The following is a 16,928-nucleotide window of genomic DNA, read 5'->3' on the forward strand; positions in this document are numbered from 1 at the left end:
GAGTGACATCCGTGCCAGCAAGAAAGTGTATGTGTGTGTGTTTTTGTGTAGGTTGTCCCTACTTCCCTCCCAACCCCCACCTTTTCACCACAAGCAAAATGTTGAAATGTGCCAATCTGAAACATGACACTTTCTCAATGAAAAGGAAAAAAAACAGCTGACAGTGTCAGTGGTATTAAGATTCCCTTCCCATGTTCACACTCACAAGTCCTCCGCTTGCAATGCATGGACGATGTCTGCTGCTCTGACGCTTATCAGAAGAATGCTGACCCAAAGGATAACGCTAGCAGCCTTTGTGCTCTTCATCCAAACATCTCAATGTTCAACAGAAAATGGTACAGTATGCACTCAAGCTTTCTTATGTGACAAATTCTGTATGTAATGGCTTTGTTCCAGGTTTGTTGTTCCAAGTTTTTGAGCTGTCAATATGTTTTGCTACTGATGTAAGGATCAGCAATATTCATGCATTTGTTTAACTGAACATTTGCAGTATGCATGACAGATGAAGTGACAGCTTCTAGATTTTCATTCGCTTCACTACAGGATGGAAACATTTTTACGAAGTTAATACTGTCAGTAAATCCAAATGAATCCGATTTTGGAAAAACATTTAAAACAAAGTTCTTGCACACCAGAAAGTCTCACAGACAGAGGTGCCAGATCACAAACATAAACTCTCACTGAAAGAACCAAATAAACGCCACAAATCCCCCAAAAGAAGAGAGGAAAGACTAAAAGACTTTTGCCCACAAAACAGACAAACTGAATCTTCTGATGGTTTTGATCTATTTCAAAGAAAATAAAATTGATTATGTGTAAACATAATTTAAACAGATTTGTTAACATCTCTTTGCAGATTCCCCATTCTCACTCACTAACAAGGCCACTGGTTTTTGTTTGCTGAAAAAATCAACCCGCTGCCTCGACGTGCGCTGGACCACTGGTGATCGGCTTTTTGTTACCTCAACCAAAAAGTGCCTGGGAGCGCAGGGCAAAAGTGTGGGGAGTGAAGTAAGCCTCTACGATTGTGACAGCAAGAGCAACCTCCAAAAGTGGGAATGCAGGAATGAAACACTACTTGCCCTCAAAGGCCAACAGCTCTTTATCGAAGTCAAACCTGACGAATCCATTGCTCTCTCCAAAACTGTCGGGCCGAATAACCACCTCACAATCACAGGGACAGCCAGCGGTGCTTGCAGGAGAACATACAGAGGTACAGTATGAAAACCTCAGCTTCGAAGTGATTGGCCATTGGAAACCTACAGCTGAAGAACACAATATAAGAGCAAGTTAACTTGTTAACTTAACTGTTGAGAGCACTCCATTTAAACTGACTCACACCAGATATTTTGGGTACTGTAGGGCCCTGCTGTTGATGGGCAGGTTGTCAATTGACTGCTCCTAATTTTTACTGGGATTTATCAAACAAAATCACAGGTGAAGTATCATCAAGTAGAATGATGCATCAAGTCCTCCTCACTAGATTTAGGTTGTGCATGCCTGGAATAAATCAGTAGTGAAGAGATAAAACAAAGAAATGATTTAGGTCTGCCCTAAAAATGAGATTTAATTTGATGAACCGCTTTTTTTCCCTTTCAGAACTTTATACCATTGAAGGAAATGCGTTTGGTAAGATCTGCATGTTTCCTTTCCTGTACAAAGACCGGTGGTTTGGTGACTGCACCACGTACGACTCCTCAACGAAACGTCTTTGGTGTGCGATTGAAACAAAATATGAACATGAACAGTGGGGATACTGCCCGACTACTTGTGAGTACTGCATCTAAGATTTAAGAAGCATGCTTAGTGCATTTACCAGCACTACATGCATCACAGATTTGGTTTCAGAGCGCACATTAGATTATATTACTGGTTGTTGTCCACTAGTTTAACATGTAATATGTTTGATGCTTAAGACAAAGCATGGCGTATCAGAGCATAATCTTATGTTACAGTAATAAATTAAAATGTTTGAATGACTGAATGAATATTTCTGTATGCACAGCCACAGACCACTGGGGGAAAAACGTTGTAACGGGAGCGTATTACCAGGTCAACACTCAGTCAGTTCTGACGTGGTCTCAGGCTGAAACCAGCTGCAAACAGCAGGGCGCCTCCCTGGTCAGTATCAGCGACCCCTACGAACAGGCTTTTATTTCAGGTAAGGGGCCACCCGGTGGATATTTGCATTAAAATATATTGAAAAAAAATCTTTCAAAATGTTTAGAAAGTTAAGATTAATTTGATGATTTAACTTCACAGCGGGTTTTATATACAATATATGACACAAGGCAAATATTTCTGCACTGACACAAACAACATGTCTCTTGATTTCTAGAAAATTCTTGAATTTAGCTTATTGGCATTTGAAACAGTAGATAACATAGGCAAAGGTTGTAGTTCTGTTTTTGTAAAAACAAACAAACAATAAAACAGGAAAACATGGATGAAATGACTACCAGTTAATTTTTGCACTGATTCCTGTCAACTTGATGATTGATGAGGGTGAGTGGGTGTTTCTTTAAAATACCCTTTAACCTTTAAGACACCAATTATTTCAAGAGCTCCAGAACCTTCAGACCAACCTACTGTTTCCCTAAATAGTGAGTCCAACGATCATTGTGACACTGTTAGCACAGAGGAGAGATTGTGCAATCCATTTTGTTCAGGAGTGATATGAAGCCTCTGCACTTTGGCTGCAAATCTGAAGGTCTCATCAGGCCAAACGTGTCCTGCCAATCATCCTCAATCTATTCAGTATAAATAAATCACACATTATTAGATACACCGACTAATAGTCATTAGGGACATGATTAATCTGGTAAGATTGCCCTACACAATATATTTCTACCCTTGTGTTTTGATGCATTTGGCTTATTTCTTTGTGCTTGTTTGACTGTGATTTCTGTCTTTTTGCGGACGTGTTATTAAGCAATGAAAAAGAGGAACAATGTGGAAAAGAGGAACATCTTCTTTACTCTGTTGTTTTCCTTTTTTGTCCCTTCCTCACAAACACACAGCACTATTGGGACCAGGGAGACATAAACTGTGGATAGGGCTGGTCCTGGACCCAGAACATGGCTGGCAGTGGTCTGATTCGAAGCCCTTCCGTTATCTGAGATGGGATACAGGTAAGTCTTCACTCCAGTAAAAGGGTTTAAAATGCTCCCTTGGACTTCCCTTAAAGAGGACCTATTATGCTTTTCCTTAACTTCTGTCATATACATGTTACAATGTTGGATATTCATATTAACCGCTGCCAAATAATGAGGTAAATGTATGTAAAAGTAATCCCAGTGAGCCAAAAGCTCAGGCTTCAGACTGCTCAGTACACTCCGTTTCCGTCTCCATTTCTACTTCCGTTTCTGTCTGACGTCAGACAGGACACAGATTTCCTCATATGGTCATCTGCTCAGGGCACAACGGTGACAGCACGCCCACGAAGTAGAGGGACATGCTCAGCCACTCGCTCGGTCTGTCTGAGTTATTCGGCTGTTCTGCTCAGGACTGCTCTTTACTACTACTCAGGCTGTTCAGTATGTCTCACAGAAAGTGCTTTTTCTGTTGTGAAGGAAAGTAGGAGGGTAGTAGGTAGTTTCTTGATGGACAGATGGCTTTACTTGTTGCTCAAGTAATCGTTAACAACTGCTAACTGTAGCTGCCGTTCACTAGTTAGCTGTGCATCTAGCTGTCCTCTTAGCCATAGATATATATCTATATCTATGCTCTTAGTTAACTGACTATAACCATCCGACTCTCGGAGCCCGGGCCTGAAAACCTCCTCCTCCCGGCTGTCCAAAGCTCCTGTGCTGGCAGTGTAAACACCAACACTCCCCTGGTGCTCAGAGCTAATTGAGCTAATGGCAGCTAAACTTAGCAGCAGTTAGCAGTTACTTTCTAAAGCTTTCTGTCCATCAGGAAACTCAGAGGGAAAACCAGAAAACATTTTCTCCATAAAAGGATCGAGTTTCACCAAAATCAGTGAATAAAGTTGTTTGTTTTTGTAGATCTTATCAATTCTCAATTATTCCAGTTTTATTGTATGTATCATACAGGATTATATGAAATGTCATAACTTCTGCTATGTAAAGACTTTAGATAAACAAGGACACTGCATATGTGGATCTCCACTGGTAAAGAAAGAATCTCAAGTTAAATCATCATCTTGTTTTAGGACATCCACTTCCGAATCCGGGACACAACTGTGCACTTCTTGACTCTGCTGGGCAGCACTCTTGGCAAAGTTCATCCTGTGGCAAGAAACTGGGCTACATCTGCTACAAAGACGGGGCTCCGCCAGCTCCTCCACAAAGTACAGAAAAATATTCTATTCTACTTTCCTCTGGCTACTGTATTGTTTCTTTACGTGACACATTCTCTGTATGATATCAGTCATTCAATCCCTTATATCTTTGTTTTTTTTCATCATCAGTTGAGCAAGGATTTTGTTCAAACCCTTGGATTCCCTACAACGGCCACTGCTTCCACCTCCAGCGTATTCCTCAAACATGGTCCGATGCTCAGAGAGAGTGCCGCAAAGAAGGAGGGGACCTCGTCAGCATCCGCAATGTGGAAGACCACAGCTTTGTCATCTCTCAACTCGGATACGGTACGCGAAGACAATACACATGAAGACAGTCCAACCTTCTCAAAAAGACTGTGAGACTGTGCTTTTTTTGTATTCAATATGAGAAGGTTCGGACACACACACTCAGACATAAAATAACTGTAAACATTATAAATTGTGATAAATATGACAGGAAGATGTATTCACACACATAAAATACAGTATATCTAAAGAAATAAAGCTAGTCCATTACAGTGATAAAAAGTTTCTCCATAATGCCTACAATGTAATGTACACAATACCTGCTGATAATGATATGTACAATTGTCCATGTTCACCAATGGTCGGACGGTCCCAATTAATTTCAGTGTATAGAGCATGTTAACAGTGTGAACAGTGTGAACAGTTACAGGTACATTCTTCACTGTCCATGTCTGCAGCATCCACTGATGAGCTTTGGATTGGACTGAATGATATAAGGACAGAGGGGCTGTTTGACTGGAGTGACCACTCTACTGTCAGTTTCACCAGCTGGGAGTTCGGAGAACCTTCTGTCTCCATTGATGCAGAAGACTGTGTTCTCATCAGGGGAGAGGTAAGGAGCACCATGTGGGTATGATGGTGCACATATAGTATATCCTTCTGATATCCATACACGTATATCTGGACACACCATATACATGGAAAGTGTCAGCTAGTATTATGGTTGTATCCATTCTTATTGGTCGTATTGATTTGTAACTGCATACCCACCTAGAAAAAAAAAAAATCTAAAATCTAAACATTTGTATGCACAGATTTGATCTTAACTTGGGTGTACGAACAAATTAACAACTTTTGTCAGATTAATTGATGGTTTCTTATTTCCCAATTGTTGGTGGCTAGGAACTAAATTTACAAGTGATCACAACTACCTGTAAATATGCAAAGATTGTTATTTTCATTACATTCAATCTATAAGTATCCAAGTGTTTTACTGTGCTTCTTTCTTGCAGAATGGGAACTGGGCGGATCGTTCGTGTGATGAGAAACATGCCTTTGTCTGTATGAAGCAGAGTGCCACTGAACGCACCGGAGATGAAGTAGATGTGGATATAGGCTGCAAAGCTGTGAGTGAAGTTTACATGTAATCCATGAAAAAAGTGCCTGGCCTTCATAAGCATCTGGCAAATCAGGGTGCATTATTAAAACTCAGAAATTCACTTGAAAAGTTACTGAATTACTGAAAAGTAACTGGTTCAATATCTAAGCATGGTAGATAAATAAGTAACTAATAATAATACAGATGAACTGCAGATAAATGTCTTTTCTGAACAAAATGAATATGAAGCATTTTGAAAGTCCTCAGTTTAAATCAGTGCTTGGTTTCCTACAGGGGTGGAAAAAACATGGCTCCTACTGCTACTTTGTAGGAACAGAGACAAAGTCGTTTGATGAAGCTAAAGATGACTGCAAGAGCTCAGACTCCTACTTAGCTGATGTTTCAAACGGGTAAGAACATTTAGCCATGTGATGTTAACACTGTAACAGCTGTGTGTGCAAACATAGTATATTTCACATAATTATATGAGACAAAATAATCAATATCAATATGTCCAGGGTGGATAATGCATTCCTTGTCAGCTTGGTGGGGTTAAGACCAGAGAAACACTTCTGGCTGGGCCTCTCAAACCAGAAAAACATTGATCAATTTGTGTGGACCAACACAGATTTTGTGAAATTTACTCACTGGAACGCTGAAATGCCAGGTATGGAGAAAGATACAATTCCATCTTTAAAGCAGAGGACACAAACAGCAGCTCCACAATTTACATTTGACTATTTTCCCCCTCAACGACTCAAGGTTACCAACAGGGCTGCGTTGCCATGACAACTGGGATTTTGGCTGGACTCTGGGATCTGCTGCCCTGTACCAATAAGGAGAAATACATCTGCAAACACCTGGCAGAGGGGGCAGTTTTGACCGTTGCACCACCAACTCAAACTCCTCCTAAATGTGCGGAGGGTTGGACTCGAGTGGGAACAAGACACATCTGCACTAAGGTACAATCAGAGGTCAACCTCAGCTAAACACACTTAAAACATGTTACCTGCTTATACCAACAAAACAAGAGGCACTCGAGCTGCTCAGTGTCCTGCCACAGTCACTGTTAAACATGACCAGTTAGACCACTGCAGCAAATTCAAATAATGAAAACACGCCAACTGTGGATATTTCAGCAAGTGGCCAATACAAATACAATAATGTACCTCAGTTACTGCTGGATGTGTGAATAAGCAACCGTTTGCTAACTTAAAATGGGATGATATGTCAATGTTCAAAAGCCAAAAAAAATATGTTATTGAAGGTTTAAAAATGGGTCACAAATAATTTATATCCTTGGATTTTCTTCAAGGAACTAATTAACTTTTTTTCCTCAATGATATACAAATCTGGGCTAAATAAATAAATAATTAAATAAAATTCTATTCAAATCTGGTCTACTTTAATCACACCTGCACTTCTTGTCTTGCGTTCAAGTTTTTTACAGGACCTCGAGCAGATGAGAAGACCTGGTATGAGGCCAGGGATTACTGCAGGGCCATCGGAGGAGACCTGCTCAGCATACACAGTACTGCAGAGCTACTCGTGGGAAGGTATGAGCTGGTTAAAAACTATTTTAAGTTACAGTTGCAGCACCTGTATCCATCTGTATGTAAGAGGATTGTAAATGCAAAAACTAGCACATAGAATGGCACACATAATGGCACTGGCACATGAAATAATAATACTTACAGTGAATAAATAAAAAGTCAAATGAAATGGAATACAAATATTTACTCTGCTATTGAGACATATTAATTGGCTTGAAGACCGCCTGTCCTAACAGTCAATGTCAATCAAGTTTGAACAGATCCAACATGTGGGGAGGCACATGTTTCACACCATGTTCGTATTTTCACACACTGAAATCCAAAGCGTTAATCCAGTAGTGAAAATCACACAACTGGCAGCTCTTCTTTGCAATGGCTGATTCAACTAAACCATCTTTGCTGTAGTTCTCATCACTCTAGTTATGTCTTACCTCTAGAGGGCGACAACAGGCAGAAAGTTAGATATCTTAGCTGCTTTCAATGCAGTTGAAAACAAAGGGTGAGTGCCCTCGAGATGAATGGGGCAGAGCAGCATCAGAAAATTAGGCAAAAACTTTGTTTAAGCATCCTAAAATAAAGCTGGACAGATGAATCATTTATGGGATTTTGTGCACAGCAGACATGGAAAAGCCTGGATTGGACTTCGTGCTCCTGACCCGAGTACTGGTTATACATGGAGTGATGGATCCCCGGTCAGTTAACTGTGTTCTACTTTTTACAACTAGTTTGATAACCCCAATCATTCAGTCCTGTTCTCTTATATGAATATATATATATATATATTTCTTTTTTGTTCACAGCTAAATTTCCTGCACTGGCAGGAAGGAGAGCCAAACAATCACAACAATGCGGAATCTTGTACTGAATTCAGAATGTATAACTGGGATGAGTCCGGGTCTTGGAATGATGTGAACTGTGAGAGTTACAATGACTGGCTGTGTCAGATCCATCCAGGTACAGTTGGAAAAATGTGTGTGTAAGAGACCAAGAGAAGTACTCTATGTCTTGTGTATTTATGACTGTTGTATTTTATAACCAATCAATTCAAACTCATTTTGCTCATCTCAAACAGTTACTACCATGAAAGTAATTTTCTAGATGCTGTTATCCGTAACAACTCACAGCGTGAGAGATCACACTGGCAGTCAAATCCCAAATCCTGCCTATGCTACTGCCAATCCCCCCATCTGATTCACATTGTCACAGTCAAAGTAGAGTACAAAGTGGGGAGGATGGCGGATTTGTTTTCTTTCTACGTGAAACTGACATGTGTTTGTGGACTTACAGGAGTGACTCCAAAACCACCGCCAAATGATACTACAGTGGGTAAGTTGACATTGTAAAACCCCACATACACAGCAAGGTGGCAAAAACATAAACAATGCAACATATTGGGAAACTAGTGATGGCTGGTTAGACTGAATATAATTTTTAAAATCAAATAAAATTGAATCATAAATCTCAGGTAACACAGAGTCATAAAAAAGTTCAACTGTGAGCATTCAAATTTCACTTTTCCATTAGTCAGGTGATTTAGTCGGGGGATTTTCAGATATATTGAATTGATTTTGACTACCGCTTGACTGGACCAATCCAACTTTCGCATTAGTAGTGCCATTATAAAAAATCTTTTTATGTTGTCTAATCTTTCACAAGACAGACGTTAAGAGTGTCAGCTAAAACTCTAACAGAAAGAAACTCAAAATAAGCTAATACAGAGCATAAATTGTCAATATGTTTCTAAAACCTTTGCAGACTATAACACCACTTCAGATGGTTGGCTTCAGTGGAGAGGGAATCAATATTACATTAACAGAATGTCAATGTCCATGGACGACGCTCGTCAATACTGTCAGCAGAGGCATGGCGACATGGTATCTATCAACAGTAAAGAAGAAAATACCTTCTTATGGAAACAGGTGGGGTTTTTTTTTTGGTTTGCTAAATAAAACATTCAAATTATGAACATATCGAAAAGACGGTTTAATATGTGTGTGTCCACAGATTTCCAGAAGCTATGGGTACTATTATTTAGGTCTGTCAGTGGATCTTGATGGGTCATTTTGGTAAGTATCAAGGAATGCCATAAAATGTAATACAGTTAATCACTGGATCTAAAGAGGACAGAGAAAACTCTAGGGCCTATTGATTATTACTTAATGGTACAGTAGGTAGACTGATACATTGAATAGCATAATTGATTCCTTTGCTTGGGTACGACATTTTTGTAGTACAGTGTTTGTGTTTTTTTACTTGTCAGGCAAAATTTATTGCCACCCCTATATTTATTTGTCCTGTTAATTTACCATGCAAAAGGGCAACAAGATGGATAAAAAGGTCTAATATAAAGTGATTATTGCTTACATGAACAGATTATAATTTACCTTTACTGTGTGTGCTTTAAGGTGGATGGATGGTTCTCCAGTGGGGTTACAAAGATGGGATGAAAATCAACCAAATTCTAATAGCTTTGATGAGAACTGTGTTACGATGACTTATTATATGGGTGAGTAATCTAAGCAAACAAACCAACATATTAACCCCTAGATAAGATTAATATGCTGCTCTAACTAAAAAAATGTGAAATGTTTCTTATTGTATCTACTTACAGGCTTCTGGCGTACTTGTAATTGTGGCCAAGAGCACCAGTTCATTTGTAAACGAGGAAGCTCAACACCGGTCAACACCACTATGGCCCCCCCAGTTCCTCCAAAAGGTGGCTGCCCACTCCAGTGGTCCAAATTTGACTCAAAGGTCAGGCATCACCATTAACCTTTAAACCTGAAAGAGCTTCAGATTAGATATTCAGCACAAAACCTTCTCTACCACTTTCTAAATGTCAGATCTTGAGCTTATCGTCATTGTTTGTCACGTGTGACTGGTGAGCTCCCATTAAATAACCTTAAGGACTGAATGGATTTGTCCAGTGTATTTTACAAAACTGTTTCAACATCTGAGTGGTGAACAAGTCAGCTTTCAAAATTACAGTACACCACACCTACCTGTCCTGTTTTTACATATGACATGCCCTAATTTACGCAGGTGTTGCAACTATTGGTGTATTATAGAAAATGGAAGGCTTGTCACAGTTTAATTTGGACAGCCTACAAGCATAAATGGCATGATGGAAAAAACTAAAGATTTATCATTTATCCTACATACGTAGGGCCAGTTACTACTAATATATATCATTCCTCACACAATGCAAATACATACAAATACTCTAATTTGAGTTTGATAGAGAAATAAACACAAATGTTTTTAAGATCGGATCAGATGACATTAAAGTTCAATGAAGGAAAGCTAGAGTTTGGTTGTAGAGTGAAAAATCACAATTTCATTTTTCATCTGTAGTGTTACAGTATCAATAGCAACCGGGGGACCACCTGGGAAGAAGCAAGGAGACAGTGCATTACCATTGGAGGCAATTTAGTCTCAATCACCACAAGGCGTGTGCAAGGTTTGTTCTATTGTTTTTTTCATATAATTTTAGAAATTATTAAATTAATGATCACAATCATGTGTACAATGTATATAGAGAGTGTGGAAGTTCATCCTTGACCTTGGAAACAGCAAATATATCTTATCTAAATTTCTAGAAAAAAAAATGTTTTGTCAAATTAATTTAAATCTAACTCAATCATAATCTTACAAAATTGTCAATGTACTGAAAATTAAACCTTTGTAAACATTATGTTGGAATTTTTGCCAAAATTGGGGGAGTAAAAAAAAAAGATGAAAATTACTTCATTTCTACCTCCATTTTCAGCATTTTTGATCACCAAAATGGGTGAAGCATCAACTGCAGACCTTTGGATTGGTTTAAATAGTTTAAAACAAGATGGATTTTACTGGACTGATGGAAAATCAAGGCAATACACCAACTGGGGCTATTCTGTAAGTATGCACACACACACACACACATAAACACACAGTACAGCTGTGCATGAAGCACGTTAATTGCACAGTTACAGAGCAACTTAACACCAGCTGTAAATCCTTGTTTTTGCTGACCTCAAGTAGTTTAACTTCTCATCTTGCTGAAGTGATGGTGTGGTCAGAGTTGAAACTGACTTTTAACCAGAGAGGGCAGTGAAACACTGCTTTTTAGCTTGGTGTTGAGTTCTGTTTAATAGAAATATTTGAAATATTATTTATGTTAATATTTTGATTTAAAACATCTTGTTCTGTTCTTTAGAAACATCAACGTCGTCCAGGGACCTTTTATCAAAGATGGAATGAGGTAATATTTTCAAGATTGATTTTAAAGTAATACATTTAGTTTATACCAGTCAGTATAAGCTTCTCTGTATGATGTCATACAGAGAAGATTTTGAAATCCTAACCACTCCAAATGTCCTTCACCAGGATGAGTGTGTTGTGATGTCCAACAGTCATACCCTTGGCACTGGTAAATGGTTGATTAAGTCCTGCAATGACACCAATGGATTTATCTGTCATCGAAATCTTGGTGAGTTTTTTTTCTCTTTCAGAAATTGTCTGAGGCTTAAAAATGAATCATGAAATATCTTGTTTAGGTACAGTATTTAAGTCTTTCATTAAAGCCCCAAACTGCAACTGCCAAAACACCAGTGCGCACTGTTCTTGGTATACAAAACATGGTATGGAAATTAAATTTATAATTAATAGGCTAACATACAGAATTAATCTACAGTTCCTGCAACAAGAAAGTCTGTGTATGAATAATGGAGAAAAAAAAAAACTCTCTTAATCTCTCATTTGATTTATCTCTCCTCTCAACAGACCCAAAAATCCAGCCTCAACCAGAGCCAATAGTTCCTAACATTTATGTATCTGTGGGAAATGACAGCATCAAGATTATGACTAAAAATCTGACCTGGGACAATGCCAAGAGACAGTGTGAAGGTGAAAAGGCCAACCTAGCTAGCCTGCGAAATGAGTGGACACAGGCCTATGTCGAGCTGATGGCTATGAATCTCAAAGCTCCTGTTTGGATTGGACTGAACAAACAGCAGGTACAGGGCTGCAATCTGACACCAGGAGTGTTTTATGAAAGAGTGCATTTTTTTAATCTATTTGCCAAAGTAACACATTTTAAAAAGCCATGTAAAATGTTGAATTTTAGTAGCATGCTGAATTAAAGTGTAAGTTTTCAATATGAATGTATTCTTGATTTCAGACTGGCGGTTACTTTAGGTTTATTGATGGCTGGCACATGAACTTTGCCTCCTGGGCTGAAGGTGAACCAACGAGGGACCAACCTTGTGTGTACCTGGATGTGGATGGAAAATGGAGGACTGCTTTCTGCAATCGGACTATTAACAGTGTTTGCATGCAGTCTACAGGTACGACCATTGGCAGGCAATGTAAATGAACACAGTCATCAATCAGTCATGCTAAGTGTCAACCGTTTAGGTATTTATGCTGTAAATGTTGTACCATACTTTATTTTGCTTGTGTCTTTGGCATACTGTGTGTGAGATGTTAGCTTGTTAACCTAGCCCTAATCCATTACTGTCACATTAGGTAGTATGTTCGTGTCGTTCTATATGACAGAACTATAGGCCGAACGGTACTTGATTTTTGAGGCCGATACGATATATTGATTTGGATCTTGAATAATCTGATAACAATATATCAGCTCATAGTAACATAAACATAAAATATAAATAACAATCTTTATACGAATCCTTTTTTAAAGAATTGTGACCAAGATATAAACTAAGCCGGACATTTTCGTTTAGCTTTTTAATGGTTTATTTAGCTAAAGAGGGAGACCATTTCTCTCAAGCCACAAAGGAATACTCACTTGATAGGGCACTACGCTCCTATATCTGTACTGTTTCATTGAAATCAGTGGACATTACCCACAACTCCATTAGTGTAAGATGTGTTTTTGTTACTTTATACCCACCTTGATGTGAGTCTTCCATTAAAGAAATTAATTACTACTGACTTTGTGAAAAGGGTAAATTCACTCAGATACCATACCATAGCTTTAATCCAGGACCAGAGTTAGTTATTACAGCGATCAGTATATAAAGGTTTTAAGTTCACTGTATTGAATGTCACAGTAGGACATTTTGTATTTAGTTGATCTCCTCACCACAGTTTCTGTCACTCACAGATGTGCCACCAACGGAGTCAACCATCTTCCCCGGAATTTGCCCTGAAGAGACAAATGTGGAGTACCACCAGAGTTATTCCTGGCTGCCTTTTAAGGGTCATTGTTATTTGTTTGTCACAGAGGAAATTGAATGGGCAGATGCAGCTAGTAGCTGTGTAAGGCATGGTGAGAAACACTCCAATTTTAGACCAAGTGTAGATCAAGTGTATAGTTTACTGAGCACCCAGTAATACGTGTTCAGTAATTGTTACAATGATCATGTTTTTTGTTGTGAAGGTGGAATCCTGGCTAGCATTGAAGATCCGTCTGAGCAACAATTCATTAAAAGCAATGTGGAAATATTTCAAGATAGCCACAGCTCTTTCTGGATCGGCCTGTATAAAACACATAAAGGTATGATTACACTATTTTCGTACACTATTTTGTAAAAATATTTTCAAGGTAAAACTGTACTTAAAGTTGCCCTGTGGAGTTTTCTTGTAAAACATTTGCAAAGCAGCTTTTTGAACATACTGAAACCTAATTGCTCATACAATCAATTTTCCTGCTGATGAGAGTGAACCGAACCCTCCAAAAAATAATCTTAATTTAATACTTTCAGCTCAAATTCACCATTTTAAGATTATGTTGCCCTTTTTTTATTTTGTGTTCCTTTGTTTACTTTTCATACACACCTTGACAGGACTACCACAGTAAACAGAGGGCAAATTACACCTACACAAAGATATCAAACGGTATTTGGAAAATGGAGTGAAAATAGTAATACACTGAGTTTCTGTTCGGCACTAGGGACATGGATGTGGCTCGATAAAACAGTAATGGACTACACCAACTGGGCCCTAGATGAGCCTGATGATGACTATGGAGAGATCGGAACCTCAGATGGGAATTGGAGGTCAGGTCGCAGATGGCACGACAGAGCATACATCTGTAAAACACCCAAAGGTAAGATTATCATACCCATAGTTTGAATATATGGTCGTTTGATGAGCACTTCTCACACTTGTAGCTTGTTCAAAAATCTTCTGGAGTAAGAGGGAGCCACACTCTGTTGAAGGTCTTCCTAAGAAAGTAATTTTACTTTTTACTAGGTATTGGACAAGGGATTGTATCTGAGGGCAGGGGATGCAAATAATGGCACGTGCAGTAGAAGAAATGCACAAGACTGTCTTTCTCAAAATCCCATATTACAAGTTATTCTGGACATTAAGTAGATTTTCTCCCTACACCCTCCAAGTGCAGACATCTTTATATCATTGTAACCTTGGAGAACAGATTTATTGGGCTCTCTCAAATAACTACCGTAATACTATTTTTTTTGTATTGCAATAAATTACCAATTTACACATTTCTACTAGGAGGCAATACAATGTATCCATCTCTTCTGTATATCTTGACAAACTGCTTGGGATTCTGCAAAACAGTTACTTAAAGGTTAATGTGCTGGCTTTTAGCTTTAGTTTGAGGATGTTTAACCATATAAGAAGCCCGTGGCCCTTTTGATGAACAGTCAAGACAGAATGTTATTGGACGTTAACATGAACATAAATCAGGTCAGCATTTTCAATATTTGGTTGATCTTTATTATTTTTTGGTTTATTTTATGCGTGTACTGTGCACTGCTGAATTTTATAGGTAGACTGGGGAGTGACAGGGTTAGAGCCCTCCCTCCAGGGCAACTTAGACCTGGATGCAGGGGTGGAAGTGGAGCTGATAAAATCACACATTTATATTCCTTAAAAAGGGTTAGTTATCTGAGCTTTTTCCCTTCTTTCCCCAACAGTGATGCCGATAGACTCAGGGTCAAAAGCTGGTAAGTTACACCTTTGTATCTCTTTAAGTTGTGTAGTTTTTGAATGACGATGAATATTCATTTTGAATTGTTTTGAGTGATCAACATCTACTTGCTGGATTTTGTGCAGAGCCTCATGGAGGTCAGGACCCTCGCAGTCGTGCCCACACGAGTTTGGTAGTTGTGCTGATCATTATTGTCATTTCTACGCTGATAGCCGTTGCATTCTTCCTCTACAAGAAGTCTCCTCGTCCCTTACCCACCTTTAACAATCCACTCTACTTCGACAGTGAACGCTCCCAGCCCGATGTGGTCGATACCAATAAACTGATAGAGAATGCAGAGATAGAAAACCCTGAGCCTATTATAACTCTGTGATTTAGATAGTAGCAGAATCTAGTGAGACATACACTATTCTGTACTGTATCCCAGACTGATGTATTACACTTTGATGCTTCATTTGTGTTTTTGCTTTGTTTTGTCTTTTTTACTATATACAGTATATATTCAGTTATTTAACAATATGTCACTAAGTGTGAGTTTCAATGGAGTTGGCAAAGTCTGACCTCATGGAACAGAACAATTTAGGCTCTAGGATGTCTCAATGGGAATGACTGGTATTTGATTTTTTCTTTTTATCTATGATTGAATGTATATAATTGTTACATGTTATGCTTATGCTCACTAGATGCTGTTCATTGCTTGTATTCTTGAAATGTATAAAAAATCTTACTGCCTGTCACTGTTAAATGAACATTAAACTTGCCACTATCACAATAAATGTTAATTTAGTGAGTTATATCTTCTGAAATAAAATAACACAAGGGGTCAATTCACTTCCCATCATCCTCTCTTTCTAGCTGTCCAAAAACTACCCACCATACCTCAAATAGACGTTAATGCTACTGTAGTGTTAGTGTTAGCATTATAGTCTTATAGTCTTGCGTACCTGTGCTAATGAGTCAATATGCTCATATGATTTATTATTAATGAGGTCTGAGGTCTGTTTAGTTATGGATAACTTCTTCAAAAATGTACCTGAAGTCTAGATCATCTAGAACATTCAATCACTGAAGGGACCATTTTAAAAATATAAATTAATTCACAGGCCAGATAATCTGAAGCATAGCAAGAACTTTCCTACTGGGGTGACCAGGTTAGACCCAGTGATTGTGTTGAATATAACTACTTCAAATGTACAGAAAATTAAAGAATAATTAACTACCCCAGTGGAATCCCCTCACACACCTAAGGTATCTATGGTACACATATCTTCTGATGTTACTCTAACAAACTGCTGTGTGGTTAGAGAAAAAAAACCTGGGAAAAGTAAAGTGATCCAGGCGAATGTTCCTTTTTCTTTTGGGGAAAATAACCCTTTACATGCTCATCTCTAGTTACTTTTAAGGGCACTCCTCTTAAGTGGTTGGAGAGGTAAAAACAAGAATGGTTTGAACTATTAACCTTATAATATAAACAGCGCTTCTTTAGGCCTGGTTTTGTACTGAACGAAAAGGAACAGTGCAGCAAACCAGAAACTGAGCCTAACTGAACTGAGACAATTCAGAACTCGACATTATGAACTGTTACAGAGTCCAGTAACAACTGAACTGCAAAGTGACAAGCTGCTCACACATGTATTGTTGTAGGTGCTCTTGAGACAATAGATATACATAGACACTAGATATTAATGAGTTTGTCAATACTACAAGGTGAGGCATGTATATTATTCACTTGGGACAAAGGCAGGAAATGCTTAAGCCAAATTGTGCTGACACAGGCAGAAGCAACTTGTCTTTGACGAGCTTCTTTCCTTACCAGACTGT

General features: G+C 38.6%; 1 protein-coding gene across 1 annotated transcript; it reads left to right on the forward strand.

Moving 5' to 3' along the window:
* Positions 1-232: 232 nt before the first annotated feature.
* Positions 233-15,863, forward strand: LOC139295984 (macrophage mannose receptor 1-like). The gene is made up of 31 exons (XM_070918216.1): positions 233-335; positions 857-1,213; positions 1,600-1,770; positions 2,006-2,161; positions 3,021-3,131; positions 4,175-4,312; positions 4,433-4,609; positions 5,008-5,162; positions 5,563-5,676; positions 5,943-6,058; positions 6,167-6,315; positions 6,411-6,610; positions 7,089-7,204; positions 7,818-7,893; positions 8,002-8,155; positions 8,489-8,527; positions 8,957-9,120; positions 9,206-9,267; positions 9,607-9,707; positions 9,813-9,955; positions 10,556-10,661; positions 10,971-11,098; positions 11,400-11,444; positions 11,570-11,672; positions 11,966-12,198; positions 12,363-12,528; positions 13,311-13,475; positions 13,587-13,703; positions 14,100-14,255; positions 15,094-15,123; positions 15,233-15,863. Exons 1-31 carry the CDS (start codon positions 233-235, stop codon positions 15,478-15,480), a joined length of 4,299 nt encoding a protein of 1,432 aa, XP_070774317.1. The 3' UTR covers positions 15,481-15,863.
* The last annotated feature ends 1,065 nt before the right edge of the window (positions 15,864-16,928 follow it).

Source organism: Enoplosus armatus, chromosome 14 (genome assembly GCF_043641665.1).
Source record: "Enoplosus armatus isolate fEnoArm2 chromosome 14, fEnoArm2.hap1, whole genome shotgun sequence".
Taxonomy (NCBI): Eukaryota; Metazoa; Chordata; class Actinopteri; order Centrarchiformes; family Enoplosidae; genus Enoplosus; species Enoplosus armatus.